The sequence below is a fragment of the Perca flavescens genome, chromosome 18 (genome assembly GCF_004354835.1).
Source record: "Perca flavescens isolate YP-PL-M2 chromosome 18, PFLA_1.0, whole genome shotgun sequence".
Classification (NCBI taxonomy): Eukaryota; Metazoa; Chordata; class Actinopteri; order Perciformes; family Percidae; genus Perca; species Perca flavescens.
In genome coordinates this window covers 30,165,133-30,192,944 of record NC_041348.1, presented here as the reverse complement: position 1 = coordinate 30,192,944, position 27,812 = coordinate 30,165,133, and the positions used below count along the sequence as shown (strand labels likewise).

General features: G+C 41.2%; 1 protein-coding gene across 1 annotated transcript in view; it reads right to left on the bottom strand.

Annotated features, from left to right (window-relative positions):
- Nucleotides 1-27,812, bottom strand: part of myo6a (myosin VIa) — a 164,644-nt gene that overhangs the window by 121,588 nt on the left and 15,244 nt on the right. The window contains exons 2-8 of the mRNA XM_028605164.1: nt 14,909-15,043; nt 6,208-6,277; nt 6,040-6,113; nt 3,936-4,065; nt 3,122-3,227; nt 2,375-2,430; nt 714-811 (exon numbers count right to left, since the gene is read on the bottom strand). Coding sequence (XP_028460965.1) covers nt 714-811; nt 2,375-2,430; nt 3,122-3,227; nt 3,936-4,065; nt 6,040-6,113; nt 6,208-6,277; nt 14,909-15,025 — 651 coding nt within the window. The 5' untranslated portion in view covers nt 15,026-15,043. The remainder of the gene's footprint in view (nt 1-713; nt 812-2,374; nt 2,431-3,121; nt 3,228-3,935; nt 4,066-6,039; nt 6,114-6,207; nt 6,278-14,908; nt 15,044-27,812) is intronic.

Genomic DNA, 27,812 nt, shown 5'->3' with positions numbered 1-27,812 from the left:
GGCCGACGCAGGCAGTCTGAAAGCAGCTTTAAAGCTCGCTTTGAATTTGAACAAAAACTGCTTTTTAACTTTCGTGCACCCGACTCCTGGAACCAATTACAGCACTTGAAACCAGCTCACTTGTGCCTTTTGGACAATTTAGAAATCTCTGTTTATACCTGCAAACTTGTACTTGTAATTGCTTTCCATAATTGTACTTTCTTTTGCATCCTTATTATCCTAATTTATTCATCAAATCAAAGTTTTAGTGGCTTCTCTTCTGTGTTGTTGTGTTTTTGTTTCCTTGTAAATGAGGGCCACCCCTCAATCATTTCTCGAGTATGAATAAAGTTTGAATGAATAGCGTCTGTCCGAGCGTGTCACCCTCATATCCTTTTACTTCTATTCTTAAGATGTGACGTACTTTGGCTGGAAATAAAAATAGTAAAACATGATAATAAGTGCAGAAACCGAGGGTTTGTTTCTTGCTGCATAAGCATCTGAGATGATTCAGGGAATATTGGGTTTATTCATGAATGCAGACATATTCATTAAGTGCACATGAAGATAAACATAAACAGTTGATGCAAACAACCAAAGCTATTAGGCGTCATATATAATTCATAGCTTTTCAGTGTTTGTTTCTCATCTTGAGGGCACCCAGGAGGCAAACAAAGCAGATTAAAGTTGTTATTATTCTTTGATAACGCTGTATATATAGATATACAAAGTACCTTCTCGTTAAAGTGGATTTCCACAAACTTCCCGAAGCGACTGCTGTTGTTGTTCCGGACGGTTTTTGCGTTTCCGAAAGCCTCCAGCAACGGGTTCGCTGCAGCGTTACACAGGGGGAAACACAAACTCACACAGAGGAAACACGTAAACTTTAACAGAACTTAAAGGGTAGCTTTGGGTTTTTTCAACCTGGACCCTGTGTTCCTATGTTTTTGTGTCTAAGTGACTGATGGGAACAACAGTCTTTGACATTGGTCCAGTATTAAGAGAGATCGCTGCAGTCAGCAGCAGAGAAACATGCTACAATGTAAGTTAATAGGGTTATTGTACAGCTTGTATTTACCTTCACAAAAGTGCTCGTTTTGCCGCTGACAGACTCAGATTAATATTCTAAATGTCTGACAACATTATGGAAAGGATTTCTAAGGAGCTCGACCTTTCTGTTAAAGAGTAAGATCCTTTTAATAAACATAAAAACATCTGCAAAATTGCGTTCGCTAAACCCACCAGACTCCATGTAAATAAAAACAGGAATTTTAGCATCGTAAAATACACTTCATTCAAAGTCGACAGAAACAACATAAAACTATAAAAAGCCGTTTTGGGTCGTCTTTCCACTTTTCTAACCATCACAACTCCAGTTTTGGTTGAAATAAACACATAGTTAACTGATTTACATGTGAAAATATGCTGGGTCTATACACGCTAAAAGTTGTTTTTTTAAATGGAGTCTGGTGGGTTTAGAGTTAGCGACCTCAGGGCTGTTTCTGGTTAAACAGAAAGGTCTCAAAGAGGTTTTAAAGATCTATCTCTGTAGGGATCCTTTCCATAATGTTGTCAGACACTTAGAATAATAATTTGAGCCTGTCAGCAGCAAAAACAGAACTTTTAATGAACCAAATTGACGATGCACATTTGCCACATAGGGTTAGCATGCAGCCCGGTCTGTGGCTGCCGGTTACAGCGTTTAACCCTTGTGTTGTACTCGGGTCAAAGTTTTTATATCAGAAATATGGGTTTCTTAACAACCAAATTGCCCCAAAATAACATGGATGCATGTACGTTGGATGGAACCCATATAACATATACATTCATGCATCCATGTTCTTCGCAGGTAAGATTAATGATTACTTCCATTGAATTTTGGTTGTTTAATTTAATTTCATGGCTTTTAAAAAAAAAAAAAAAATGTTTAAATGGTTTAAAACGACATCCCGACCAAACATCCTTGGATCTTAACTATTGTATTAGTCAAAATAATTCATATCTGTTTTTTTTTTTTCAAACTCAAAAATTAGGTATAATGTAATTTTATTAGGTAAATTGACCATGAATAAAAAAACAAAACAAAACAAAGCGCATTTTTTAATTTTGACCCAGAATGACAAGTTCATGGACGACGGTGAAGACAACACAAGTGTTAATCATGAAAATATATATTAAAAAAAAACGATGACGATCCACATTTGCCCCATAGGGCTACATTGCAACCCGGTCTGTGGCTGCCCGTTACAGCGTTTAATACTAGCCCAATGTCAAAGATTGTTGTTTCTATCAGTCACCTACACATAAAACATAGCAAAACATGGTCCAGGTTTAAAATAAAAATGACTCTTTAAACTTCTATGAAAGGAATATGAAGGGGAGGAGGGAGTCTCACCTTCCACTATTCTCTCATCAATGTCCTGACCGGTTCCATACGAGGTTGTCAAGTATCTGTCAGGAGAAAACATGCAGTACAGTTACGAGTCATCAGGTGTAATACCACAAACACCAACTACAAATCCCTACAGTACTACTTTATAAGCCTCATTCACGTTAATGAGACAATATATTTCAAACACCACACAGTAATACTGAATATATTCACAGTGAAGCAAAGTAAAGTCATTTCTATTCATCTGTATATCTGTATTTATATACTGTATGTTTATATAAGGGTGTTTATTGTGTAAATATGTTTGTTTCTATTGTTATTATAACTAATTCTATTTTTTCTTTTTCCTATACTTTTTCTCCTATGTCTACTTAATGTGTATTTGTGTTATTCTGATGTGTGTACTGGTGTAGCACAGGAATTTAATTAATTAATAAAGTCTATCTTATCTTAAAGTACAGCAAATTAAAGTGGAGGAACAATAAAGTAAAGTACAACTAGCCTCCACTGACAATATGTTGCAGAGCTGACATGACATGTTAAATGAAGAAATAAAATTAAAAATAATCCTAATAAATAATATTCCTGCAATAATGTACTTGATACAAATACAAATAAATGTTAATATGTATCTAAAAAGTGACCAAATAACACATTCATTTCACCAGAACATTGCAAGCCACAACTACATGACAGTTGAAACCTGTGACTCAGCATGTTTTAGGTATAAAGATGCATCGTCACCCTTACTTGAGCACGAACTTGGTGTTTTCTGTCTTCCCGGCTCCGGACTCCCCCGAGACGATGATGGACTGGCTCATCTTCAGCACCTTCATGTCCCTGTACGCCTTGTCAGCTGGCCGACACACACACACACACACACACACACACACACACACACACACACACACACACACACACACACACACACACACACACACAAACACACACACACACACACACACACACAAAAACACACACACACACACACACACACACACACACACACACAAAGACACACACACACACACACACACACACACACAATACAAACACACACAAACACACACACACATACATACAAACACACACCCACACACACACGCACACACAAACAGCTGTTAGATCACAGTGTGTATGTCTGTGTGTTTACCTGTGTGTGTGTGTGTGTGTGTGTGTGTGTGTGTGTGTGTGTGTGTGTGAGTGTGTTTACATGTGTGTGTGTTTACCTGTGTGTGTGTGTGTGTTTACATGTGTGTGTGTGTTTACATGTGTGTGTATGTGTGTCTGTGTATGTGTGTGTGTGTGTGTTTACCTGTGTGTGTGTGTGTGTTTACATGTGTGTGTGTTTACCTGTGTGTGTGTGTGTGTGTGTGTGTGTGTGTGTGTGTGTGTGTGTGTGTGTGTGTGTGTGTGTGTGTGTGTTTACCTGTGTGTGTATGTGTGTGTGTGTGTGTGTGTGTGTTTACCTGTGTGTGTATGTGTGTGTGTGTGTGTGTTTACCTGTGTGTGTGTATGTCTGTGTGTGTGTGTGCGTGTGTGTTTGTGTTCTGTGCTGACTCACCGATGGCGTAGACGTGTGGTGGCAGCGTGCCCAGCGAGCGGCCCCGGTACTGGCTGATGGTCTCTGGCGAGTAGAGCTTTGGGATGTCATAGTACGGGTTCACCGCGATCAGGATGTTGGCTACAAACGTCTGGGTGAGGAAGAGGAAGAGGAAGATCAAACATCCTTTAGAAGATTCAACAGCAGCTCACTAAACTTCTTTTAGTGCCAAATCGTGCCAAAATCCAGCCACTCGCCCAGATGTGCGCCAAATTAAAAAGACATTATACTCTTTTTCAAACTGTAATTACGCGACACTCTCTCATCTTTTTCTGATTTAAAGAAAGAATTAAATATATATACGTAGAAAAGAATGGAGTGACATAAACATAATTGAAAATCCAGAGAAAATAAATGAAAGGAAAAAGAAAACTTCAAAAAAAACATTAAAATAAAAAGAAAGAAAAAAGAACTTGGTTATACAAGTGGGCACAATTAAATATGACATAAAAAAGTTGGAGTGGTAGTGGTCCCGACTTTAATTCTTCAGAGTCAGTTCCTTCTTCAGCCACTAGATGTCATCGTACACTGAGTCTGACTTCCAGCCAACAGATCAGATCACAAGTTCAAACAACTGAGGTGACTAATGTATGACAGTGAGTGTGTGTGTGAGTGAGTGTGTGTGTGTGTGTGTGTGTGTGTGAGTGAATGAGCATGTGTGTGTGTGTGTGTGTGTGTGTGTGTGTTAATGTGTGCTCTTGTGTGTGAGAGGGAGACGTATGTCTGCAGGTGATAAAAGGTGAGTGTCAATTTAGATTGTTTGCATCATAGACTGTAAAAATAGGGTTTGCCTGTAAGTGCCTGTAAGTACCAGTATGTGTGTGTGTGTGTGTGTGTGTGCGCGCGCGTGTGCGTGTGTGTTAATGTGTGCTCTTATACTTCTGTCATTTGAGTTTCAAACCATGAATATGTTTTTAGAAAGTTGGAACATTTTAGACATTTTTAGGAAGCCCGGACATTCGTGGAAGTTTTTCTCTTGGGGAGAATTGTTGGGACTCAGTAAATTATAGAGAAGTATCCTGACATAACCTCAGTTATGATCTGACACTATAAATAAAAGTGAAAATTGAAATTCTGTTTCATTTTGTGTGTGTGTGTGTGTGTGTGTGTTCATGTTATTGTGTTTTTAATTCATAATTCTACTCATCACTTTTATTTCTGTATTCTGATCCGACTTGTGTTTCTTTCACATCTCTCGTTAACTTTTCTAGCCGCTAAGATGTTAACGTGCATTTTATACTTTATATTTTATTTGTTTAACATTTCTATAACTCACTTTGAGCAGCATCACTTTACACCGAGAGTCAAAGTTGAAATTATTAGACTGATATTACGCAAAGTGGGTGTGAGAGGGAGACGTGTGTCTGCAAGTGAAAGTGATAAAAGGTGAGTGTGCATTTAGACCGTTTGCATCATAGACTGTATAAATAGGGTTTGCATGTAAAAACCTGTGTGTGTGTGTGTGTGTGTGTGTGTGTGTGTGTGTGTGTGTGTGTCAGTGGGTTACTTCATCTGATCTTATCTTATTAAAACACTGACGCAGCCAAGGCTGCAAATTATCCTGCAGTGTGTGTGTGTGTGTGTGTGTGTGTGTGTGTGTGTGTGTGTGGGTGTGTGCTCTACCCAAAAGTGCTGCAGGCCGATTTAAAACACGTAGATATGTTGTTGTCTGATATTGCAGCATGTTTTCCTTCGTTAGTGAATAACATGTGACATCACCTCGTTCTGAGAGGCATCACATTTTGTGCGGGCGGTTGTGCGTCTCTCACGTCATCCCTGTTTTTGTGTGTTCTACTTGACTGTACACACCGCAGGGAATATTTTGTACCCGCAGGATAAAAAAGGGCTTAGGGGATCCTGGAAATCACTTTCAACCTTTGTCATAATAGTCTTTCATGGGTCTCAATCCTTTGATTCTATTCATGTTTAAACAGAAGCAGTTCTTTTGTCATAAATGTAAAGATGAGACAAAGGATCCATCAGGATTTCAAGTTTAAAAGCGTCAGCGACATTGAAAAGTATCCAGCTATAAATATTAGCCTCACTCATTAATGCCAGTACTCACGTAGATCTTGTCTTTGCTGTATCTCACGCGAACGTTGTTGAGCAGTGTGGCTTCGTTCAAGTACATCAGAGAACCTGAGAGACATTAAACGTTCAAGTCAGCGGGACAATAAAGGCCAGTCCTCGTCCTTTTTAGAGCAGAAATGAGGCAAAAAAACACGACACTTACAGTTGTCCTCCACGTGTTTGTTGACGTCATCCTCGGCGGGGAAGACTTGGTTGATGGCGGCCAAGAAGGTCTGCAAAAAAAAATAAAAAAAAGGGACAAAAGAAAAGTGAAGAAAAGCCAAAGGTTATGAGTCACGCAGCCTAAAAGCATGTGCAACAACACAAAAACAGAATCGAGTCTGTAATATTCTGTCATCTGACGCAGAGTTTCTCAAATGGAGGTATGTGTCTCCCTAGGGGTACTTTGGAGGACTGCAGGGGGTTAGGGTCCCCCCTAGGGGTACTTTGGAGGACTGCAGGGGGTATGTGTCCCCCCTAGGGGTACTTTGGAGGACTGCAGGGGTTAGGGTCCCCCTAGGGGTACTTTTGGACTGCAGGGGGGGTGTGTCCCCCCCTAGGGGTACTTTGGAGGACTGCAGGGGGTCAGTGTCCCCCTAGGGGTACTTTGGAGGACTGTAGGAGGTACGTGTCCCCCTAGGGGTACTTTGGAGGACTGCAGGGGGTCAGTGTCCCCCTAGGGGTACTTTGGAGGACTGCAGGGGGTTAGGGTCCCCCCTAGGGGTACTTTGGAGGACTGCAGGGGGTATGTGTCCCCCCTAGGGGTACTTTGGAGGACTGCAGGGGGTCAGTGTCCCCCTAGGGGTACATTGGAGGACTGCAGGGGGTCAGTGTCCCCCTAGGGGTACTTTGGAGGACTGCAGGGGGTCAGTGTCCCCCTAGGGGTACTTTGGAGGACTGTAGGAGGTATGTGTCCCCCTAGGGGTACTTTGGAGGACTGCAGGGGGTCAGTGTCCCCCTAGGGGTACTCTGGAGGACTGCAGGGGGTACGTGTCCCCCTAGGGGTACTTTGGAGGACTGCAGGGTGTAACGTGACATTTTTTGCAAAATGTTTTTCAGTTCCAAGGCTGTAGTTACTTCTGCTGGTTTTTTTTCTCCACGTTTTTCTCTGTTTTTGAAGTTTGTCACCTTTTTTTGAAGGTTTTGTTGTTTATTTTGACCTATTCTTGCCTTTCTTCCTTACTTTTTTCTACTGTCTATTTTTCTTCAAAGTTTTTTGTCTTTCTTTCAAAGATTTTTTTTCTGCTTTTTTTCAAAGATTTTTTTCTGCTTTTTTCAAAGTTTTTGTCACTTTTTTCGAAGTTTGTTGCTTATTTGAATTTGTTGTCCCTTTTATCGCCCTAGTTTTGCCTTCCTTGTTTCTACTGTGTGCCTTTTTCGAAGTTTTTATTATTATTTTTGACCTATTCTTGCCTTCCTTCCTTCTTTCTACTGTCTTTTTCCAAGGTTTTGTCTCCTTTTTCCATCATCATTGAAATGTTTTCCAGGTACTAGGTAAATCTATCGCTGATATCGCTGTATTGTTCCCCTTTATAGAGACTTTTTTCTTAAAAAAAACTGTTCATAGGGGGAACATCATTGAAAAAAGCTAGAGAACCACTGGTCTAAGGAATATAGTCCAATAACTACCCATGGATTTGACAGAGCTTTCACCATTGCAAGCCCCCTCCCTCTGAACTCCCTACCAATATACATCCCTGATTGCACTGACCTGGACATATTCAAAACACACCTCTTCAGATTAGCCTTCCACATACAATAGTCTTACATTTCTCACCTGATAGTTACTAGTTTCATTGGGTTTTAAATTGCTTCTAATATGCTTGTTTTATGTGTTGGTTTTATTGCTTATCTGTTTTTAATGTGGTATGTTTGCTGGTTTTTACTGTAAAGCACAATAGGAATAAAATGTAACACTTTCTTATCAAAGTATAAACTGTAAACACACATTTGATTAAATCAAACCACAGCGGCAAAGGAAAAATGAATGTTCAAAACTTTATTATTGTTTTTTTCGAGAAGCAAAGCCATGACATGATGCAGTTGTGAATATTTAATACATCATTTGACATCTCTTTTATTCAACGCTGGGTCAAGTTTCCTTAAACTGCTCTGTGAAAGAAAACTATCCTGCCATTGGATCGCACCTGACTGTTATCTGTTGTTTTAGTTTTTTTTTTTTTTTTTTTTTAAACATTTTCTACCTACTGTTATGTCATCTTAGTCGTTTGTATATTTGCACTTTTCATACTTTGTTTTGCAACTGCTGCACAGCGATGTCCCTCTGGATGAATAGCCTTTAATCTTTATCATTTATTGTGTTAGACAATATTTTGGCCAATCTGTGTCTTTTTGTTAACCCTCCTGTTGTCCTCGGGTCAAATTCGACCCATTTTCAAAAAGTTTCTATATCAGAAATGTGGGTTTCTTTCAACCACATTGTCCAAAAACATAAGTAAGTTCCCTACAACCATTAATCTTTACAAGTAAAATAAATGATCAGTTCACTACTTTCATTGAATTTGGTTATTCAATTTTATAGCATTTGAAAAAAAAAATTATGAAAAAAACAACAAAAATGTTAAAAAAGTGCAGAAAAATCTACAAAACCATTGACAATAACATCGGAAATTTGTGACAGAAAAAGAGCGACCAAAAAGTTGACAAAAAGTGACAAAAACATTGAGAAAAACATCGGAAAAAGTGATGAAATGTTTTGAAAAAAGTGACAAAAACGTCACTAAAAAAAAGTTTTGATTTTAAATTTGGACCGAGGAAAAAAAGAAAAGTTGCATGGTCGATGGGAAGACAACACAAGGGTTAATATATTCATCCAGAGGGATACATAAAGCAGCTGAAGGCTTGATGAATAATTCGGAGGCAGGAGGTACTGTAACAGGAGACAGTTGACCCTCATAAGGTATCAAAGGTGCTTTCACTAAATATTAACACAAGGAGAGTTTTGATCAATAATCACCAATAATGTGGATATAATGACTAAGGGGTTTAAGGCAAATAATAAAACCGTAGAACAGTCTGGTATGTTCAGAAAATGACATCACTTTATTAGTGACAGACCGATTATCTGGGCGTTTTTTTGGCAGTTCGCAGATGATTTGTATCGGTGCTTAATTTACCTGATAACCGATAAAGTTAATGGATTAAAAAGTGTTCTACTTTTGCTCGGCTACAGCTCTGTCTGTCCCTCTGCTTCGGTTTTACTCACCACTGAGTCTGACTTAAGATTTTCATTTTAACTCTAAATGCATATCGGTTCCAAATATCGGTTATCAGTTTCACCTACTACTAATAATCGGTATCCGCCTTGAAAAAAACAGTATCGGTCCATCTCTGGTCGACACACGTCACAGTCTTGCGGCGTAAAACGAGCACGTTGAAGCATGTGGCCTCAGTGTTTTGGGAGAAAGGGCTGTTGGGTGTTGGAGTTCTGTGATGTTCAGGCTCTCCTCTGCGGGGCTGAGCAGTTTAATCCGTCCTGCTAAAGAGGCGCTTCGGGCACGGGTAATGGTGACGTACAGTCGATTCATTCTTTCCAGTGGTGGCATGTTCCACATTCTCAGCCCAGACTGGACGGAGAACGCAGAGGAGAAAAAAAGGGAAGGAGGTGGAGGGAACACAAGGCGGATAAAAGAAGCTCACATTCACTCTTTCATCTCTAAGGAGAGAAACTGACACTGGGTGCTGATTGTCTCACGTTTGACCCCCCATCTCCAGTGGTGTAGTCTACATGATATACGCAGCATACCCACTAGGACATCTCCAGGATTTCCATATACCCACTTCAAAATGTGCAATGCTATGCTACAACATAGTTTTTGGACAGAACTTTCACTTCAGATATTTGTATTCACAAATACAGAGTTGAGTAATGGGACAGAAAACTAAACTAACACCTGTCATCGACACGCTGAGTGCAGTGCGTGCGTAGTGTGTGTGTAGTGTGTGCGTAGTGTGTGCGTAGCTTCCGGGCCCAAATGCCCCACCTACACCAACGCCAGTATCCTCCCTTCACCACACATTTAAGATTTTAATTTTTTTATTTTGTCCTTGCTGCTTTGGGGTCAACTTTTGTGATCCAGGCTCAGGTCCCTGATTGAGAAATATATATATATATATATATATATATATATATATATATATATATATATATATATATACACATTTATATATATATATATATATATATATATATATATATATATAGTAGTGGAGTTAAGCCAGAAAAAGACAAGAGTTAAGTTTAGGCACCAAAACGTTTACCTGTGTGAAAGCATTTTGTTTTCTTCAGGAAGTGAACTCCGCTCGAGGGCTTGAAAGCGCTGTGTCTTATGTTGACAGTGCGTTGTGCTATTGCGTTTTGAGATTATTTTCCATTTAATATTGAAGTTCTTTAATAGTGTTTTGGCATGCCTGGCCAAGTGGCAAAAATATTGGAAAGGGGATTTAATTCTTGCATGTTTTGTGTGCATCATCTTCTTCACAAATTGCACCATGCAACGAATACAACGCTATGAGAAGAACATGCTAACAGCATTATTATTATTACTGCAATCTGCCACCTAACCAGGTAGCAAAAAACATCTGTCTCCTTTATACAAATTACAAAAAGCTTCTTTAATTTAGCAGCAATCCCTGGGGTTACAAAGTCGAGCTTTATCAGTCATAAAAACTTTCCTTAAATGCCTGTAATACAATTCCTCCTACGAGTCTCTAAACTCCTTAGCATACACAGTGTACAGTAATAATAACTGAGGCTCCTCTTCTCACCAACACTGAGCAGATCAAACACACACTCCACAGGACAAAGAGTCATCCATTGTGACCGATGGTATGACAGCGTATCATGCTCTCTGCCCTCCTCCTGACGTGCACCACAGGAGGTCTGCCAGCAAGTGAACGCATCGTCAGACACTAGCACAAACTGGCTGCGGCGGGACAGACCGGACATTGTTCCCGGCTCGGTTACAGGACTCGGAGTCGGCTGCAGCCCGGAAACTCTCGGACACACAAACTCGCCACAGATCTGAGGAGAGCAAGTGTCCGTGGTCCCAAAGCAAATAGTGTTCGGTGTGAAAATACAGGGGACAGAGATCTGAGGTGGGAAGTGGAAGTGGGAACAAAAAGAAAGCCTGTAACACAGGCTTTGTACTGCACTTAAACTAGAAATTTCTTTCAGGTTAAAGACAGATGAAGTTAGGGTCACAACTCAGGGCAAATGTTCCAGCAATCATGTTTTATCTGCGCGCAACATCACATCTTAAGGTATGAAAATCTACGAGTAGCGGCTTGAATTTAAACTCCAGAGACAGGAATGTCAGCGCTGCCGCAACAACGTAAGGATGGCGACTGGAGAGAAGGCCAAATAAACCAAAGTTTAAGTCAAAGGTTTAAGGCTCCTACAGCAACATGAACATTTCATTTTTATGTGTGTGTGAGGGTCAATTAGTAGTTATTAACTTCCTTTTTGGGGGCTTCGAAGCAGCATAAAATCTATTTAACGGAATCAAAGCTGAAAGAACGAGCTCCTGAGTGATCACAGAGACCTTCTACGGCTCCAGAGGATGACCCCGTTTCACCCAGCCTGTTGACTGTCGCTGTTACTCCGCCTCGCCGTTCTCAAAAAGGTACGAAGACGGAGTGGGGAGACAGAGTAGTTTCGGGGTTAGGGCTCATTCAGACCAGGTCAAGCGATGCAGCTTTGCGCGGCGATGGGAGTGTCTTACGAGTTTTACCAACAAAAGAGGAAAAACATGTTTAACTTGAAATGGTCCACAAATGATGGACACCACACACACACACACACACACACACACAGACACACACACACACACAGACACAGACACACAGATACACACACACAAAGACTCAGATACACACATACACACACACACACACACACACACACAAAGACACACAGATACACACAGACTCAGATACACACACACAGACACACCCACACACACATGCCCACACACAAAGACTCAGATACACACAGACACACACAGATACACACAGACACACACACAAAAACTCAGATACACACACACAGACACACATACATGCACACACACACAAAGACTCAGATACACATACACAGACAAAGACACACACAGACACACACACACACACACAAAGACACAGACACACAGATACACACACACACATACAAAGACTCAAATACACACACACAGACACAAAGACACACAGACACACACACACACACACACACACACACACACAAAAGACACACAGATCCACACACACACACACACACACACACACAAAGACGCACAGACACACACACACAAACACACACACACACACACACACACACACACACACAAAGACACACACACAGAGTCGACCCTGAGATCCACGCTCCCATTAAGCGCTGACCATCTCGTGTTTTACGGGCTGACAGCACACAGAATTAGCGAGAAGCCTCTTTCAAAGCACTCTCTTCCCTTGTGGGAAAAAGATTACCGAGACGGACACCAATCTTTATGGGTTACCACGGCGACGGGCTCTGTAAGTGACATTAAAAGCTTTGCTGGAGGGCGATATGGCACCTGATCCGGCCGAAAAGTGAATTAAGGGCGGACAGGGAGAGATCAAGTAAAGCCTGTTTGTCTTGTGAGAAGAGCCACTTGACTTCAGATGATCCGTGGATTCCTTCTGCGCTGGAGCCCAGTACACCTGTGGGGCCCGGAGGAGAATCACTGAGTGCACCATGCTTTATTGCCTCTTCCATGTGACATGAAGTGACACGTTTAATCATTAACACGCGGCCGGAGAGGCATTCAGGAAACTAAAATGCTCTGAAAGATCCAGGAAGGATCAGACTTTTCCATTGGCCGCACTTCTGAAACCCTTGTAGGGCTGGGAAAAAAATCTATTTGATTTAAAAATCAAGTTGGTAGGTCAAATCGATTCATATTTTCAAAAAAATCAATTTTTTAGATTTTTTTTTAATCCAAATACAGTATAAATAATTTGGATGTTTAACAATCTTTGTTGCACACTGCACAGTGACTTTTCACTCAGAGAAAGGGTTTGCCTTTGCAATTTTCTTCATGTTGATGCGCTTTAATTAAATACAATAAATATATATTTTTAAAATATATTTACAGTTCGCAGTTATTTTGTTTTAAATGGAAGTGGGGGAAAATCGAATCAAATCGTAAATCGAGTTTTTTATTTTTTTTATGGAAACAAATCGCCCAGCTCTAAACCCTTGCATGATGAGTAGGTTTAGATTTCCACCAAAGAGTACTCCAATGATTTAGCATCAACACAGCATCTAAATCAAAGCAGCAGAATCAAGAGATATCGTCTTTTGTTAACCCAACACGTACTTCTTCAATGTCAAAACCTGATACCTACATTACCCACAATGCAACTGGCTGCCAGAAGGGGATATTTGCAACAACAGTTTGAGTTTCTCAGAGTTTTCAAGGGTGAAACTGAACGGATTGTGAGCCTTCGAGAAAATTCTCAGGGAATCGTCCAAATTGAGGGTTTTCAAACAGGCGCTGATTTTCAAACAGGTTTTAAATGCAATGTCATTTGGTTGACAGCCGTCCTTGCACCTGCACATTTGATTGTAAAGTGAGTCGGAAAGCCAACAGACTCAGCTAATGTAAGCTAACTTAACGTAACGCTGTTACGCAGCTTAATGGGTTGATGTTATAAAGCCGGGGTGGTTGTTGTTCGAACAGACCCGCCCCCACTGCTGAAAAAAGTCCTGAAGGAAACACTGACCGGACTCTCCCGGGGATTTACTCAAGCATAATAAGCATTTGGTTTAGCAAATTGTCAAATTTACTGTACGAACACCGATCATGCTTTCTGTCTTGAATATTTTCCCTCCCCCCCCCCTCCAAAAGGCCCATTCTGATTCAGGACAAACAATTACATGTGATTTAGCTGATGCTTTTATCCAAAGCGACTCACAATTGCTATATATACTAGATGTCAGAGAGCAGCTAGGGGTTAAGTGTCTTGATCACATTGGTTGATGCATCGCAGTGGGAATTGAACCTGGATCTCCCATACCAAAGGCATGTGTCAAATCCACTGCGCCATCACCACCACCACCAAACCCTGCTCACTGCGGTCAATTCTGGATTTAAAAGGATAGGAACCGTGACACTCTTACTCATGGGCATTGTAATGCCAGCGTACCAAACCGTCAGACAAAATTGTGACAGAAATGTTTGTTAAAAAGGCCCAAACATACAGTACAGGCCAAAAGTTTGGACACACCTTCTCATTCAATGTGTTTCTTTATTTTCATGACTATTTACATTGTAGATTCTCACTGAAGGCATCAAAACTATGAATGAACACATATGGAATTATGTACTTAACAAAAAAGTGTGAAATAACTGAAAACATGTCTTATATTTTAGATTCTTCAAAGTAGCCACCCTTTGCTTTTTTTGATAACTCTGCAAACCCTTGGTGTTCTCTCAATGAGCTTCATGAGGTAGTCACCTGAAATGGTTTTACCTTCACAGGTGTGCCTTGTCAGGGTTAATTAGTGGAATTTATTCACTTATTAATAAAAAACAAAGGGTGGCTACTTTGAAGAAATATAAGACATGTTTTCAGTTATTTCACACTTTTTTGTTAAGTACATAATTCCATATGTGTTCATTCATAGTTTTGATGCTTTCAGTGAGAATCTACAATGTAAATAGTCATGAAAATAAAAAGGAAACACATTGAATGAGAAGGTGTGTCCAAACTTTTGGCCTGTACTGTATTTGTAAAAAGTAAAAAAATAAAAAATGTGTGTAATGGGACCAGCTGTTGTTTCTGTCGGTGCGGAGCCGGCTCACCTTTCCCTTCTGTTTGAGAGGTTCGATGGTGAGGCTGTCGGATCCAATGTCCACTATGGTTCCCAGCTGGAACCCGTCCGCTGGGTGGGGCGCCCACACCGGCTTCCCGTCCTCCATCGCACCGCTCTGAGCACTCTGGAAAACATGACACGCACACACAACAGTCAGACGTGTTCTTTCTCCGGCCTGTAACCTACAATGTTTCTTTATTCGACATTAAAAAGGTCAGATGGTTGTTGTATTTTACAGCATTAAGAACACGAGTCCTCTCACAAAACACAAAATAGATGAAGCTGATTACCGACGAAGGAAAGAAGCATTTCTGTCTACTAACATTATATATTAAATAAAGTCTTTGATGCTCAAAATAATCCTGGGGGAGGACACCCGGACCACCCAGATCCCACACTTTATTTATTCCTCTTTTTAGTCAACTTTAGCATGGGTGTATTCACTTATGCTGACACCTTATTAAAGAGGAGAGAGAGGGGGGAAGGCATGCAGGAAATAGTCCCAGATCGGACTCGAACCCTGGACCTTCTGCGTCGAGGAATAATCCTCTATATATGTGCGCCTGCTCTACCAACTGAGCTAACCCGGCCACCTAAAGCTGCTTTAATGTTGGTTAAACTTGCCTACGTGTGTAACAGCTGCAGCAGCAGTTTGTTACTGTATGTGGTCGCCTCAGTTCGCAGATGAATTATTGGAAAATCACAAAACAGGAGCGGTCGTTAAACTGTGGACTGAACACAAACTGCATCGACTCTCTCACACACACACACACACACACACACACACACACACACACACACACACACACACACACACACACACACACACACACACACACACACACACACACACACACACACACACACACACACACACACACACACACACACACTGTACTGTTTGAGCTGTCTGGGGCTTTGTGGCGGCCAACGAACCAATTACAGTGTTATTGAGTCAAACCAGCAGCTGATCGGGTTACTGTGGCAGCCCTTTCCCCCGGGGACTACCTCTGATGCTCGCAGCGCAAGTTGATGTGAAACAGTTCAGGTCACGAACCCCAGCACTGTTGTTCTCACATGAACTCAAGAGGAAAACTGTCAATTCAATTAATTAAGTTGTGGGAAAGCAGCAGGAAGATGAACCAATGTAACTAACGTATTTCTGTTGGACTTGGAAACACAAGTTTTAAAGTAAGTGGCTGCAAACTTTACAAGTCGATTAATCAATTTCCAAATTGACAAAAAAATGAATAATAATTTAACCAGCAATGCGTCACCTTGAGCTCTGGGAAATTATTTCCCGTAATGTAACGTGATGGAACATGTTCCTGTAATGGGGTTAGCCCTATGTTCCCACAGCCCAATGGTCCCACAGCCTTATGTTCCCACAGCCCAATGGTCCCATAGCCCTATGTTCCCACAGCCCAATGGTCCCACAGCCCAATGGTCCCACAGCCCTATGGTCCCACAGCCCAATGGTCCCACAGCCCAATGGTCCCACCCTATGGTCCCAATGGTCCCACAGCCCAATGGTCCCACAGCCCTATGGTCCCACAGCCCTATGTTCCCACAGCCCAATGGTCCCACAGCCCTATGTTCCCACAGCCCAATGGTCCCACAGCCCTATGGTCCCACAGCCCTATGGTCCCACAGCCCTATGGTCCCACAGCCCTATGTTCCCACAGCCCAATGGTCCCATAGCCCTATGTTCCCACAGCCCTATGTTCCCACAGCCCTATGTTCCCACAGCCCTATGTTCCCATAGGCACACTCCCCCTGTAATGATTTATTGGCTAACCATACAAAGCATTAGGGTTAATCAATAATGGAAAGAATTGTTAGTAATTGCTGATTTTAAGCACTACATAAAGAAGAGCACATAAAAGCAGGACTTCACAATGTGTTTTTTTTTTTATCATCATCGCGATATCAACTGCAGCGATAAACACATGGGGAAAGACACTCAGATTTTTTGTGTTAGTTGAAAGAAAATATCTGAAAAATGCACTCAAATTTTTTCATGGTGCCTTTTTATATTCAATTCAATGTTCAATTTGTTCAATAAAAGAATGATTTCCTTTCATTTGTTGTGTGTGAGAAAACTGGAAAAACGGGCCACCAACCCCCCCCCCCCGGACTGAAACCAGTGTGTGTACATGCACACAGCTCAGAGTTCGTCCTTTGTTCAGGATGAACTGTAAGGGGAAGTTAGCGCGCCGGATGATTCAGAGTCCTCATATAATGATTGTCAATCCCAGGAGACACACACATTCAGTGCCTTTAACAGCGTTACATTGTACGGTGTCTAAAGTATCGGTGATCTGTGGTTAAGAGAGAGCTTTAAGCATCAATCTAAAGCCAAAGAAACAAGTTGAATGCCAGCTGGGAGCATCCTGACGCTGCTCATATGAATATTTTAATTTGTTTTTAGGATAAACCCCTCGAGATTTATCATCTCGCTTGCGAATGAGCCGAGGTCATTAAAGATGTGAGACACAGCCAAGTTGTGCCGAACGGTTTCTATTCAGGACTCTCTCTGTATGGTGGGCTTGCTGCCAAACTGCAAACTTATTAACAACACAGAGTTTTCTATGGGAACCTAAAATGATTTACCCCTCACTTAAGCGCCACACTGAGAGGCTCAGTTGGGGATGTTAAACTAGAACCGTCGCGTGTATTAGTGCAGCCGGAGGAGTCCTGTAACTGAAGGATAACAGGTTTCCTTCAGGAGTTCTTCACTCTCTCCTTTTTCAACATGACATCATGACTTCGCGTAAACATACACGGCACTTTACTTAAGTCAAGTGGCGTGTTATCTGGACGCTATCCACGTGTATGTCTAAATACTCTATACAGCGGACAGCAGTCTGCAACATTGCAGCATTAACATACAAGCCACATGGCACTTTCTAAAGCATGGCGTGTTATCGCAAGGCTATGGTTGGGTTTAGGAACATCACACGCGGTTTAGGAAACGAAGAACAGGGTTGGGTTTAGGAAATGAAGAACAGGGTTGGGTTTGGGAAATGAAGAACAGGGTTGGGTTTAGGAAATGAAGAACAGGGTTGGGTTTAGGAAATGAAGAACGGGGTTGGGTTTAGGAAATGAAGAACGGGGTTGGGTTTAGGAAATGAAGAACGGGGTTGGGTTTAGGAAATGAAGAACGGGGTTGGGTTTAGGAAATGAAGAACGGGGTTGGGTTTAGGAAATGAAGAATGGGGTTGGGTTTAGGAAATGAAGAACGGGGTTGGGTTTAGGAAATGAAGAACGGGGTTGGGTTTAGGAAATGTGAACGGGGTTGGGTTTAGGAAATGAAGAACGGGGTTGGGTTTAGGAAATGAAGAATGGGGTTGGGTTTAGGAAATGAAGAACGGGGTTGGGTTTAGGAAATGAAGAACGGGGTTGGGTTTAGGAAATGTGAACGGGTTGGGTTTAGGAAATGAAGAACGGGGTTGGGTTTAGGAAATGAAGAATGGGGTTGGGTTTAGGAAATGAAGAACGGGGTTGGGTTTAGGAAATGAAGAACGGGGTTGGGTTTAGGAAATGAACGGGGTTGGGTTTAGGAAATGAAGAACGGGATTGGGTTTACAGGGCTCCAAACTAGCTTTTTTCACTAGGAGCACAGTGGCCCCCAACTGAAAATTTTAGGGGCACAAGAAAATTTAGGGGCACACACTGTAAATCAACGTGCTAACCAAATATCCACATTTCTACTAATTTCAAACTGTATTACTACTAAATACTTTGATAATAGATGCAGAAATTACAATGTGCTGTTTCATATTCAGGGTCACTTTTGAAGATGCAACATATAAGATAAACTGACAGCCCCATTGCTGTCATGACAGTAAAAAAAAAAAAAAAATATATATATATATATATATGTTGTTTATTATTGTATTTGTATATTATTTTTTAGCCGGTTTTATTTTCATCGTGACCGTTTTTAATTTCTCTTTAATGTTTCATGTAAAGCACTTTGAATTGCCTTGTTGCTGAAAGGTGCTGTACAAATAAAGTTGCCTTGCCTTACAACCTCAGCCTGTCAGACAGTCACCAGGGCATAGAAACCACTGTTGTGCCTGCTGCTCATCTCACAGGAAGTGTAACGTCAACAGCACCGCGACCGCTTTCGGCTCGTCATTAATATCAAACGCTGTCTGCGTGAAGTTTTTAAAAACTGTAACCACACTTGAAACCACTTTATCGGCATTTCCGTGACTCACTGTGACTTCAACAAAACTGCAGAGGTGACGTAGTTTGCGTCGTCTGCAGCTCTGCGTGTGTGCGTGTGTGTGTGTGTGTCAGAGCTCCGCTCTCTGTCAATTGTCAGAGAGGACAGATAAGCTTGCGCTTACGCGCTCTCAGGTACCAAATTTCAACGTTTAACGTGTAAAAAAAGGCGGCAAATTTACTGGTCGCACATGTGCGACTGGATGTAAAATTCAGTCGCACACTCTCAAATTTTGGTCGCAAAATGTGACCATTTGGTAGCAGTCTGGAGCCCTGGTTTAGGAAATGAACGGGGTTGGGTTTAGGAAAACAACTAACGTGGAAAGGAAACACAAAGTCACACGCAGGACGCGATCCCCACTCTCCTGGGTGAAAATCCCAGACTCCACCCCGACCAATCTCTCATACTACTCGCTACGGCGTGACTTCACACGCAATCACAAGCTAATGTAAGTCAATGGAGGCCAAACGGCGTTGATAAACACGCTAAAAAACCAGTATGCGTCTTGATAACACGCCAATAATGGCATACGAATTGGCGTGTCATACATACGCCGCTTCGTGAGATCAGTCTGCCGTTTTTAACATAATACGCAAAAGTATTTTTACGTTCTGGCCATTCAGGCTGCAAGCGAAAACTTTTGAAACCGGGTTCCAGAGTGAAATCTTTTGAATACACAACTCCAGCGTCCCCGTGTACACTGGCCAGAGCTAGACGCGAGACTGTGAGGCGGCGTAATCTCATCCCAACCTTAGCTACGTCGCGTTCAGCGTTATGTTGCGTAACCTAAAGAAAAGTAACGTCTGATTCAGCCCCATCCTTTACAAATGTAGTTTGGGTGCCTGAACCTAGTCTTGCATTGCCAGACCTTCCTCCAAAGCGCGCTGGGGGAGGGTCTGGCTAGTCCACACAGTATTCCGTGATTGGAGGAAAACATGCTCTGGTTTATTGGCATTTCTTTAAACCAATCACAGTTGTCTTGGGCGGTGCTTAGCACCAGAGAAAAGCTGCGGTGCCGCTGCAAAATAGTCTCAGGAAGGAACTTGTTTTGGTGGAACATGTGTACGTTCAAAAGTAGTTTTAGTCGTGCAACAGAAAACTCAGATTGGACAGATAGTCTAGCTAGCTGTCTGGATTTACCCTGCAGAGATCTGAGGAGCAGTTAACCATAGTCCTCACAGATCCACCGGAGGTTAGAACGCCAACACAAAGGAAGCCCAAACCAACGGATATCTGTCTCTGTAGACAGCCCAGGATCCACAAACGGCAACAAAAACCTAACTGGCCAACCTGCACCACCAAACATAAACAGTCTTCCAGCCAATAACCGACAAGAAGGATTAGTGGGAGGGGTGTTGGGGGGTTAGTGTGCGGAAGGGTGGGGGACGGGACTGGATAAGGAGGAGGGAGGGGCGACTTAGCCTCCGTTTTGTTTGACCAAACTTTGAACGTCAACAACAAGTGACATCACCCAACATCGCTTAGACCACCTTTAACATTGTGGTTGATTCTGCAAAACACTTTATTACATTCAATTACAACTCTTTAAGAATTCTTTTTTTTGTTATTATTTTTTTATTGACATAACAGAAAGTACATTCATACATCCCAAATTTCTAACACATTTCAATATCAAACCCCCTCCCCTCCACCAGGTTGTTAATACATACACAGACAAAGCATTCCTATCTCAACAATAGATCTTTCAAATAAGATATCAACTTCTCCCATATTAAAATTGTATGCGGCTGAGCATCATTTATTCTTGCTGACGACAATTCTAGGTAAGGAATATCCAAAAACAACTGAAGACAGTGAACCCTAGAGATATCATGAGATTTCCAACGCTGAACTACTATATTCTTAGCTGCTGTTAAACCTGCTAGCCAAAATTTACAAGTTATCTCTGGAAGACCAAGACAGGAATCATCGTTTAACAGATGCACAACAGGATGCATTGGAAACTTAGCCCCTGTTGAATCGGCAATAGTACCGATCACCTCCCTCCACAAACCAGATACCCCTGGACATTCCCACATAACATGCATAAAGGAACTCTTTAAACATTCTAATTAGGGCTGCAACAACGAATCGATAAAATCGATAAAATTCGATTACTAAAAAAGTTGGCAACAAATTTAATTATCGATTCGTTGTGTCGCGCAACTATTAGGCAACCTAGTCGCGGAGATAAAAAAAAATTGAGTTGAGCGCCGAGTGGAGCAGTGCGGAGTGAAGCAGTGCGGAGCTAAAGAAAAGAAAAAAGAGCAGAGGAAATACGGAGAGAGACCGGAGAGACCCGTAACGATGTTCTGAAACACTCGGCGGAGGCAGAGAAATCAGTACGACCCAAGTCATCCAAGGTGTGGGAGCATTTCAACCTAAAATCAAAAACGTGTTAATTGCAAGATAAGCAAAAGCAACACGGCATGGCACGGGCGCACCACGGTGATGAGTCAGCACCTAAAACGTAAACCTGTTGGAGTCCTTGATGAGGAGGAAGGGAGTTCAACAGCAGGGTAAAGTCACTACACTATCCTACTTCTGTTCCGGTCTGAAGGGAGGAACGCATCCCCTCCAGTAGCTCTTCTGGTGCTGCTGTTTACTCGTTATCCAGCTGACTAGCATGACAAGCTAGCGTTAGCTCGGTAATAACAGTAATAAAGCAGGGGTGGTATAGTTTTTATTCACTCGCCTTTTTTGGCCCATTAATTTTTCAATCTGTTGTCATGTATATATTATGTGCTTTGTCCCATATCAGTTATTGTTGACAAATACATTAGTGTGTGGTGTATAAACGAACTTAACTTGCACTTACTACAATGATGGTAATAATTTAATGAATAAGTGTGTGTGTGTCTGTCTGTCTGTCTGTGTGTCTTGTCTGTATCTGCTATTTGGGTTACTTACCTTTACACAACTATTAACTAAAACAACAAGTATGTATGTATTGAGTTGATGTAAATTAATGCTTTTTTTGTATCCGATTCATCGATTAATCGAAAAAATAATCAACAGATTAATTGATTATTAAAATAATCGTTAGTTGCAGCCGTAATTCTAATTATTAATTTCTTCAACATCCACACATGCCAATTTTTGTTATATTTAAGGTTTTGGTTTAAATAAACCCTGAACAGGGAACAGTGTGCAGCTTCAGCCTGAATCAGGACATCTGAGGCCTGAAGGTAAGGACGACTGAATGTGGATCAAAGGTTGCTGGTAACTCATTGTCAGGGCTGTGACATTTCCCCAGCGAACAAAGCACCAGACTGCGTTTCACTTTGTGATGTAAAAAGAGGCCACTTAAGGAGAACACTGCTTCCCCTGCAACACAAACTGCTCTGGGTACAGAACAAAGTCAAGACTGATTACAACATTACAGTTTGTGTGTTCTCAGTGCTGCTGACAGGACATTATGGAGGTCCGACTTACACAAATGGACGCTGATGTGTCACGAGACACCCCCGAAAAAAAAAAAAAAAAAAAAAAAAACGCTCCTGGACATCTTTGTTCAAGCAGCAGTTACAACCTAATGTATATTTATGTTCATGGTGGCTGCAGCCTCTAGTGCAGTGGTTCTCAAACTTTTTTTAATAACGTACCCCATTTGAATTGTGTTTTTAAGCCAAGTACTCCCTTACCAGCGATAGATTTACCAAACAGCAGCCATGTCACTGAAAAACATTTAAATGTTGATGAAAAAAGGCAACAAAGATACTAGAGATGTTCCGGTATCGGCTCCGATACCACCTAAAACGCTGGTATCGGTATCGGGTTCTGGAGTTTATGCATCGATCCGATACCACGTAATAAAGCCCTAAAGAAAATCTATGTTAAAGTAGTTTAGTTATGTTCTTTTTCCGTTATAACTGACTGTCAAACTGGAGAATAAAAGAAAGTTCTGGGGCATTCAACAAAGAAAGATAGAAATCATATCACATCCATACAGGGATAGTAGTATACAATTGTTAAAACATAATAAAATATAGGCCTATGACACAGTGGTATCAGATCGGTACTCGGTATCGGCCGATACGCAAGTTTAGGTATCAGAATCGGTATCGGGAAGCAAAAAATGGTATCAGGCCATCTCTAAAAAATACTTTAAGAAAAAAAACGTAAAAACTTGGAAAAGGTCGGTAGAAAGAACGCAGTAAGGTAAGAATAGGTCCTTAATAGTAACAAAACCTTGGAAAACAGCGACAAAAACTTTGTAAAAAGCGACAGGAGGAGGAAGAACTATCGAAAAAAGTGACAAAAACCTTGAAAAAGGCGGCATTGTTTTTGGAAATAAGCGACAAAAACTTTAACAAACTTGGAGAAAAAAAGGAAAAGACAGGAAGGAAGGCAAGAACAGGTCGAAAATAGTGACAAAAAGCAACAAGAACTAAAAAAGTGACAAACTTCAAAAACAGCGACAAAAACTTACGTACCCCCTGCAGTCCTCCAAAAGTACGCCTTTCTCTGTAGTCTACCGTTATCTAGCTACCGTGAATGTAGGCCACTATTAAAATGCCATATTTTCCCCTCTGGGCTCACCAAAACAGACGTAAAAGCATATTAACCATTAACTGCACGTGATCGCTAGTAAACAGATTACACTTGCTCTACTTGTCTACCGTTAGCTAACTAGCTTTTAGTGCATTTAAAATGCCTAAAGTGAAGCGGTCCAAAGTGTGGCTGTATTTCACAGCCAAGGATATCGCAAAATGCAACAAATGTTTAAAAACGATTTTGTGCAAAGGGGGGAAGAACGTCGAATTTATAGAAACATGCGGCGACACGCTATAAAAGAGCCTTTCTTTGATGTCAGTTTTTCAAGAATCGCTTTAGGAATCAGAATTGTTTTAAATGTACCGGTTCGGCATCGGAATCGTAAAAATCTAAACGATACCCAACCTAGAGCTGGGCAATATATCGATATTATATGAGACTAGATTTCGTCTTAGTTTTTGGGTATCGTAATATCGTAATATGGTATAAGTGTTGTCTTTTCCTGGTTTTAAAGGCTGCATTACAGTAATGTGATGTCCTTTTCTGAACTTACCAGACTGTTGTAACTGTTCTATTATTTGCCTTTATTATTATTTTGCCCACTTAGTCATTATATGCACCTTACTGATACTTATTTATCAAAAATCTCATTGTGTAAATATTTTGTGAAAGCACCAATAGTTAACACTACAATATCATTACAATATCGAGGTATTTGATAATAAAAAATAAAATATTGTGATATTTAATTTTCTCCATGTCGCCCAGCCCTAACCCAACCCTACCTGTATTAGACCTATATTTAGGTATGGTTTTGAGGACTTGCTGTGTGTCACGTCTGGTGTGAATTTCGGGTTACAGTGACAAATATCAGACCCACAGCTCTGCAGTCATTGACTCTTTGATCGGGGAGTTAAATTCTGTCCTCACTGAGAAGAAAGCTGCACTGACAAACCAGGAAGAATGACCAAAAATCCCAAAAGATAGGAGCTCAAAATTCAATACATAACACGTACTACCTCCTGTAAGGGGGTTTCTGCCTTTTCATTGTAATGGCGATAAAGAAATGAGAGAAAAGGTCTAACTTCAGTTGTTACAGTGAAAACTACTAGACCAAACCTGCTCCAACCTCTAACCAAACACTGTGTGCTCAGCCCACGTAAACCATTACTGACAAACTCAACATCTTCTACCAGCACACAGGAAGTGATGCAATCCTCAGCTGTTAAACTGGGATCAGCAACAGCAATAAAAACTTGGGATCAAAGAGTTTATGAACGTGGGTTATTCCAGTCGATGATATTCGGGTGAGTGATGCTGCGACTGCGTTTCTGCGAGCTGGGAAATTATTCAAAGATTATATGACTTCAATAAAATGCAGATACAGATAATCTGCAAACTGCCAAATGCAGTCACTGCCCTAAATATTAAAAACCCTGCTTCACAGCTAACATGTCTGGAGCTGTCAGCATTATTCCCATTAACATCCTCAGTCATGTGAGAAATTAAAGCTGCAGACAGAGCTGAGAAGTGAATATCTGAGTGTTGCCGGTCCAGTAGACACACAAGATTTGTGCTAAATTGGTGGGTTTTTTTGCGTTAATCTGAGGAAGAAAATGCACATAAATTGGGCTGGATAAAAACAGGCAAGTGCATTTAAAACAACAAGAGGAGGGAGTTTTATTTAACCTTTTTCACTCCAACAGAGAGCTACTTATTGATTGGTACTCTATCAGCCCTTGGAGGCCAGCCTCTCACACCTTTACCTTACTAACACTCACTTTAAATAACATACATTATTATTATAATTACACATGGATCAAGAGATTAGGGGTTTTGTTGTGTGCGCAATTTTCTGAAGCCTATAAATTGACATCTTCAAATATCCTATTTTGTGTGATCAACAGTCAAAACCCCAAAATGATCAATTTATTATCACATAAGACGACAAAAAACTGCAAATCCTCACAACTGCGAAGCTGGAAGCAGAGAATAATTGGTATTTTTGCTTGGCTCTGATAAATACTCAATACTTTTTTTTATACACCTTATTATCCTCGGCTGCTAACATGGGGAAAAAGTGCAATGATTGGACTGACAAAATAAAGCTCAACTTAGGGAATTCTCTCTACTGATGATTCAGAGCAACGTTTACCGGGCAGCCTGTGGTTCGGTGTGCCACCCGTTCCATCTAAAAAAACATGCTGACAACATGCTGGATGTAATTATGCGCTATAACATAATTTCGCTACTTATTACCGACCGATATGCATATTTATTAATACTACTCAGTAAAATAACTAGTTTCCCTGCAGGAGGGGAGGAGACACAAAATCAACCACTGTGAAACAATCAGAAAATAATGTTTTTAATTCCCTCATTTCCTGTCTTTGGCACCGCAGCATTGTCTCTCTCTCTCTCTTTCTCAGTGTGATTGCTCTCTTTTTTTCTTCCTGCCTTTTTTAAAATTTTAATGTTTAATGTTATCAAACAAACAAAACATTTTCTCCCCTCGTCCTAAAAGAAATGCTGGGTAAAGTGCCCCCGGGAACTTAAATAAATGAAGGGCAGACTAACCATTTCTATATCATTTTTCATCGCAGGTTTGTGGCACTTAACTATCTCTGTCACTTCACACCGCAAAAAGAAATGTCTTATAGAATTTAGAATTGAACTGCAGCTACAAAAAACAAAAAGGCTTAAATCAAAGTGTTCCTTCCCAGATCTAGAAATGATTTCTTCCCTGATTCCTCATACAAATGTCTGGTAGAAGTAGGGTTGGGTACCGAAACTCGGTGCCAATAGGGAACCGGTGCCGACGTAAACGGTAGTAACGAGACCGAATAAGAACGAAAGTTTCGGTGCCTCATTTCGGTGCTCGACTTTACACTACACCTGACAGCAGGTAACGTTAGCCTACCTTTAGCTAGCAGCTGGATTAATCACGGTTAAAATGCTGACAGCTAACATTAAACAGTGTAAAGTGTGACTGTATTTCACTGTGGAGGACTTCAACAGCGGGATGTAACAGTCTGCTCTGCAGCGCAGCAGCTGCCGTTGTTGCAATTCATAGATATACAGTATGTTTATATGGTCAGAATTAAACAACACAGACGGTGCGTTCACTTGCAGCTGCCATTGTCGGAATTAAACACAGATTCACTTAAAACAGGTAGCCTTGTGGTGCATTCACAGTAATTGTAAAATACCCTTTTCCCATCTGGGGTTCAACAGCAATTTACTGGTGAAATAAGTTATTGTTATTGTTATAGTTATTACATTATTATTAAATCTTTAATTTTGACCATGGCCTTAGCAATAAACAAGTCACTGACTGTTGTTTACTACACTTATTTGTTTTCTTCTTCTTTTTTTTTAACTTTATTGAAAAGTACCGATTCAGGCACCGTTTAGGCACCGGCACCGTTTTAGAAGTATCGATTTAGCACCGGAATCAAAAAAAAACCAAACGATACCCAACCCTAGGTAGAAGGGACTTTTATGGTGACAGTGGGTCGGTGTATCTGGAGCAGCGGTGCGTGAAGAAAGGTTGTCCAAACTCAACGCTCCAGTCTGCAGCTGCTTCGATGCACTGAAGCCGAAAGGAGCGATGAATGTGTGAGCGTGATGAGCGTCAGTTCATGTAAATGTTCCCACAATACGAACAAATGTTTGATTCATCCTGTCAGCCGAGTGCGTTTGAACACCGGCCGGCTCGGTTGTCTGGTAGTTTGGGATGCAGTCACACTGACAGGCTGGCAGTTTGTTGTTCGCTCTGTGGAAACTAGTACTTTGTGGTTATTTTTGGCTTCTGGGTAAATTCACACACTGACACATTAAACACAGGAACATTACTGCAGACGCCAGAGCTGGAACCAAAGACCAACTACAAGACAAGGATAAATCCAGAAATATTCTAATCCCGAGTTTAAATCAAGACTAAAACAAGGCGGTCTTAAGGCTGTTTTATGCTTCTGTGTCAACTCCACGCCATAGCTACGCCATCACTCCTACGGCGCTCCTACGGCACTCCTACGGCGACACAAAAGCATTCACACCAGCCCAAACGACTTCATTTTTAACAAACTGACCACGAAGCGCAACATCCCTGATTTGCACCCAGCCAAGGACTTCGTGACTTCTCTCTCCATTGACTTTCACT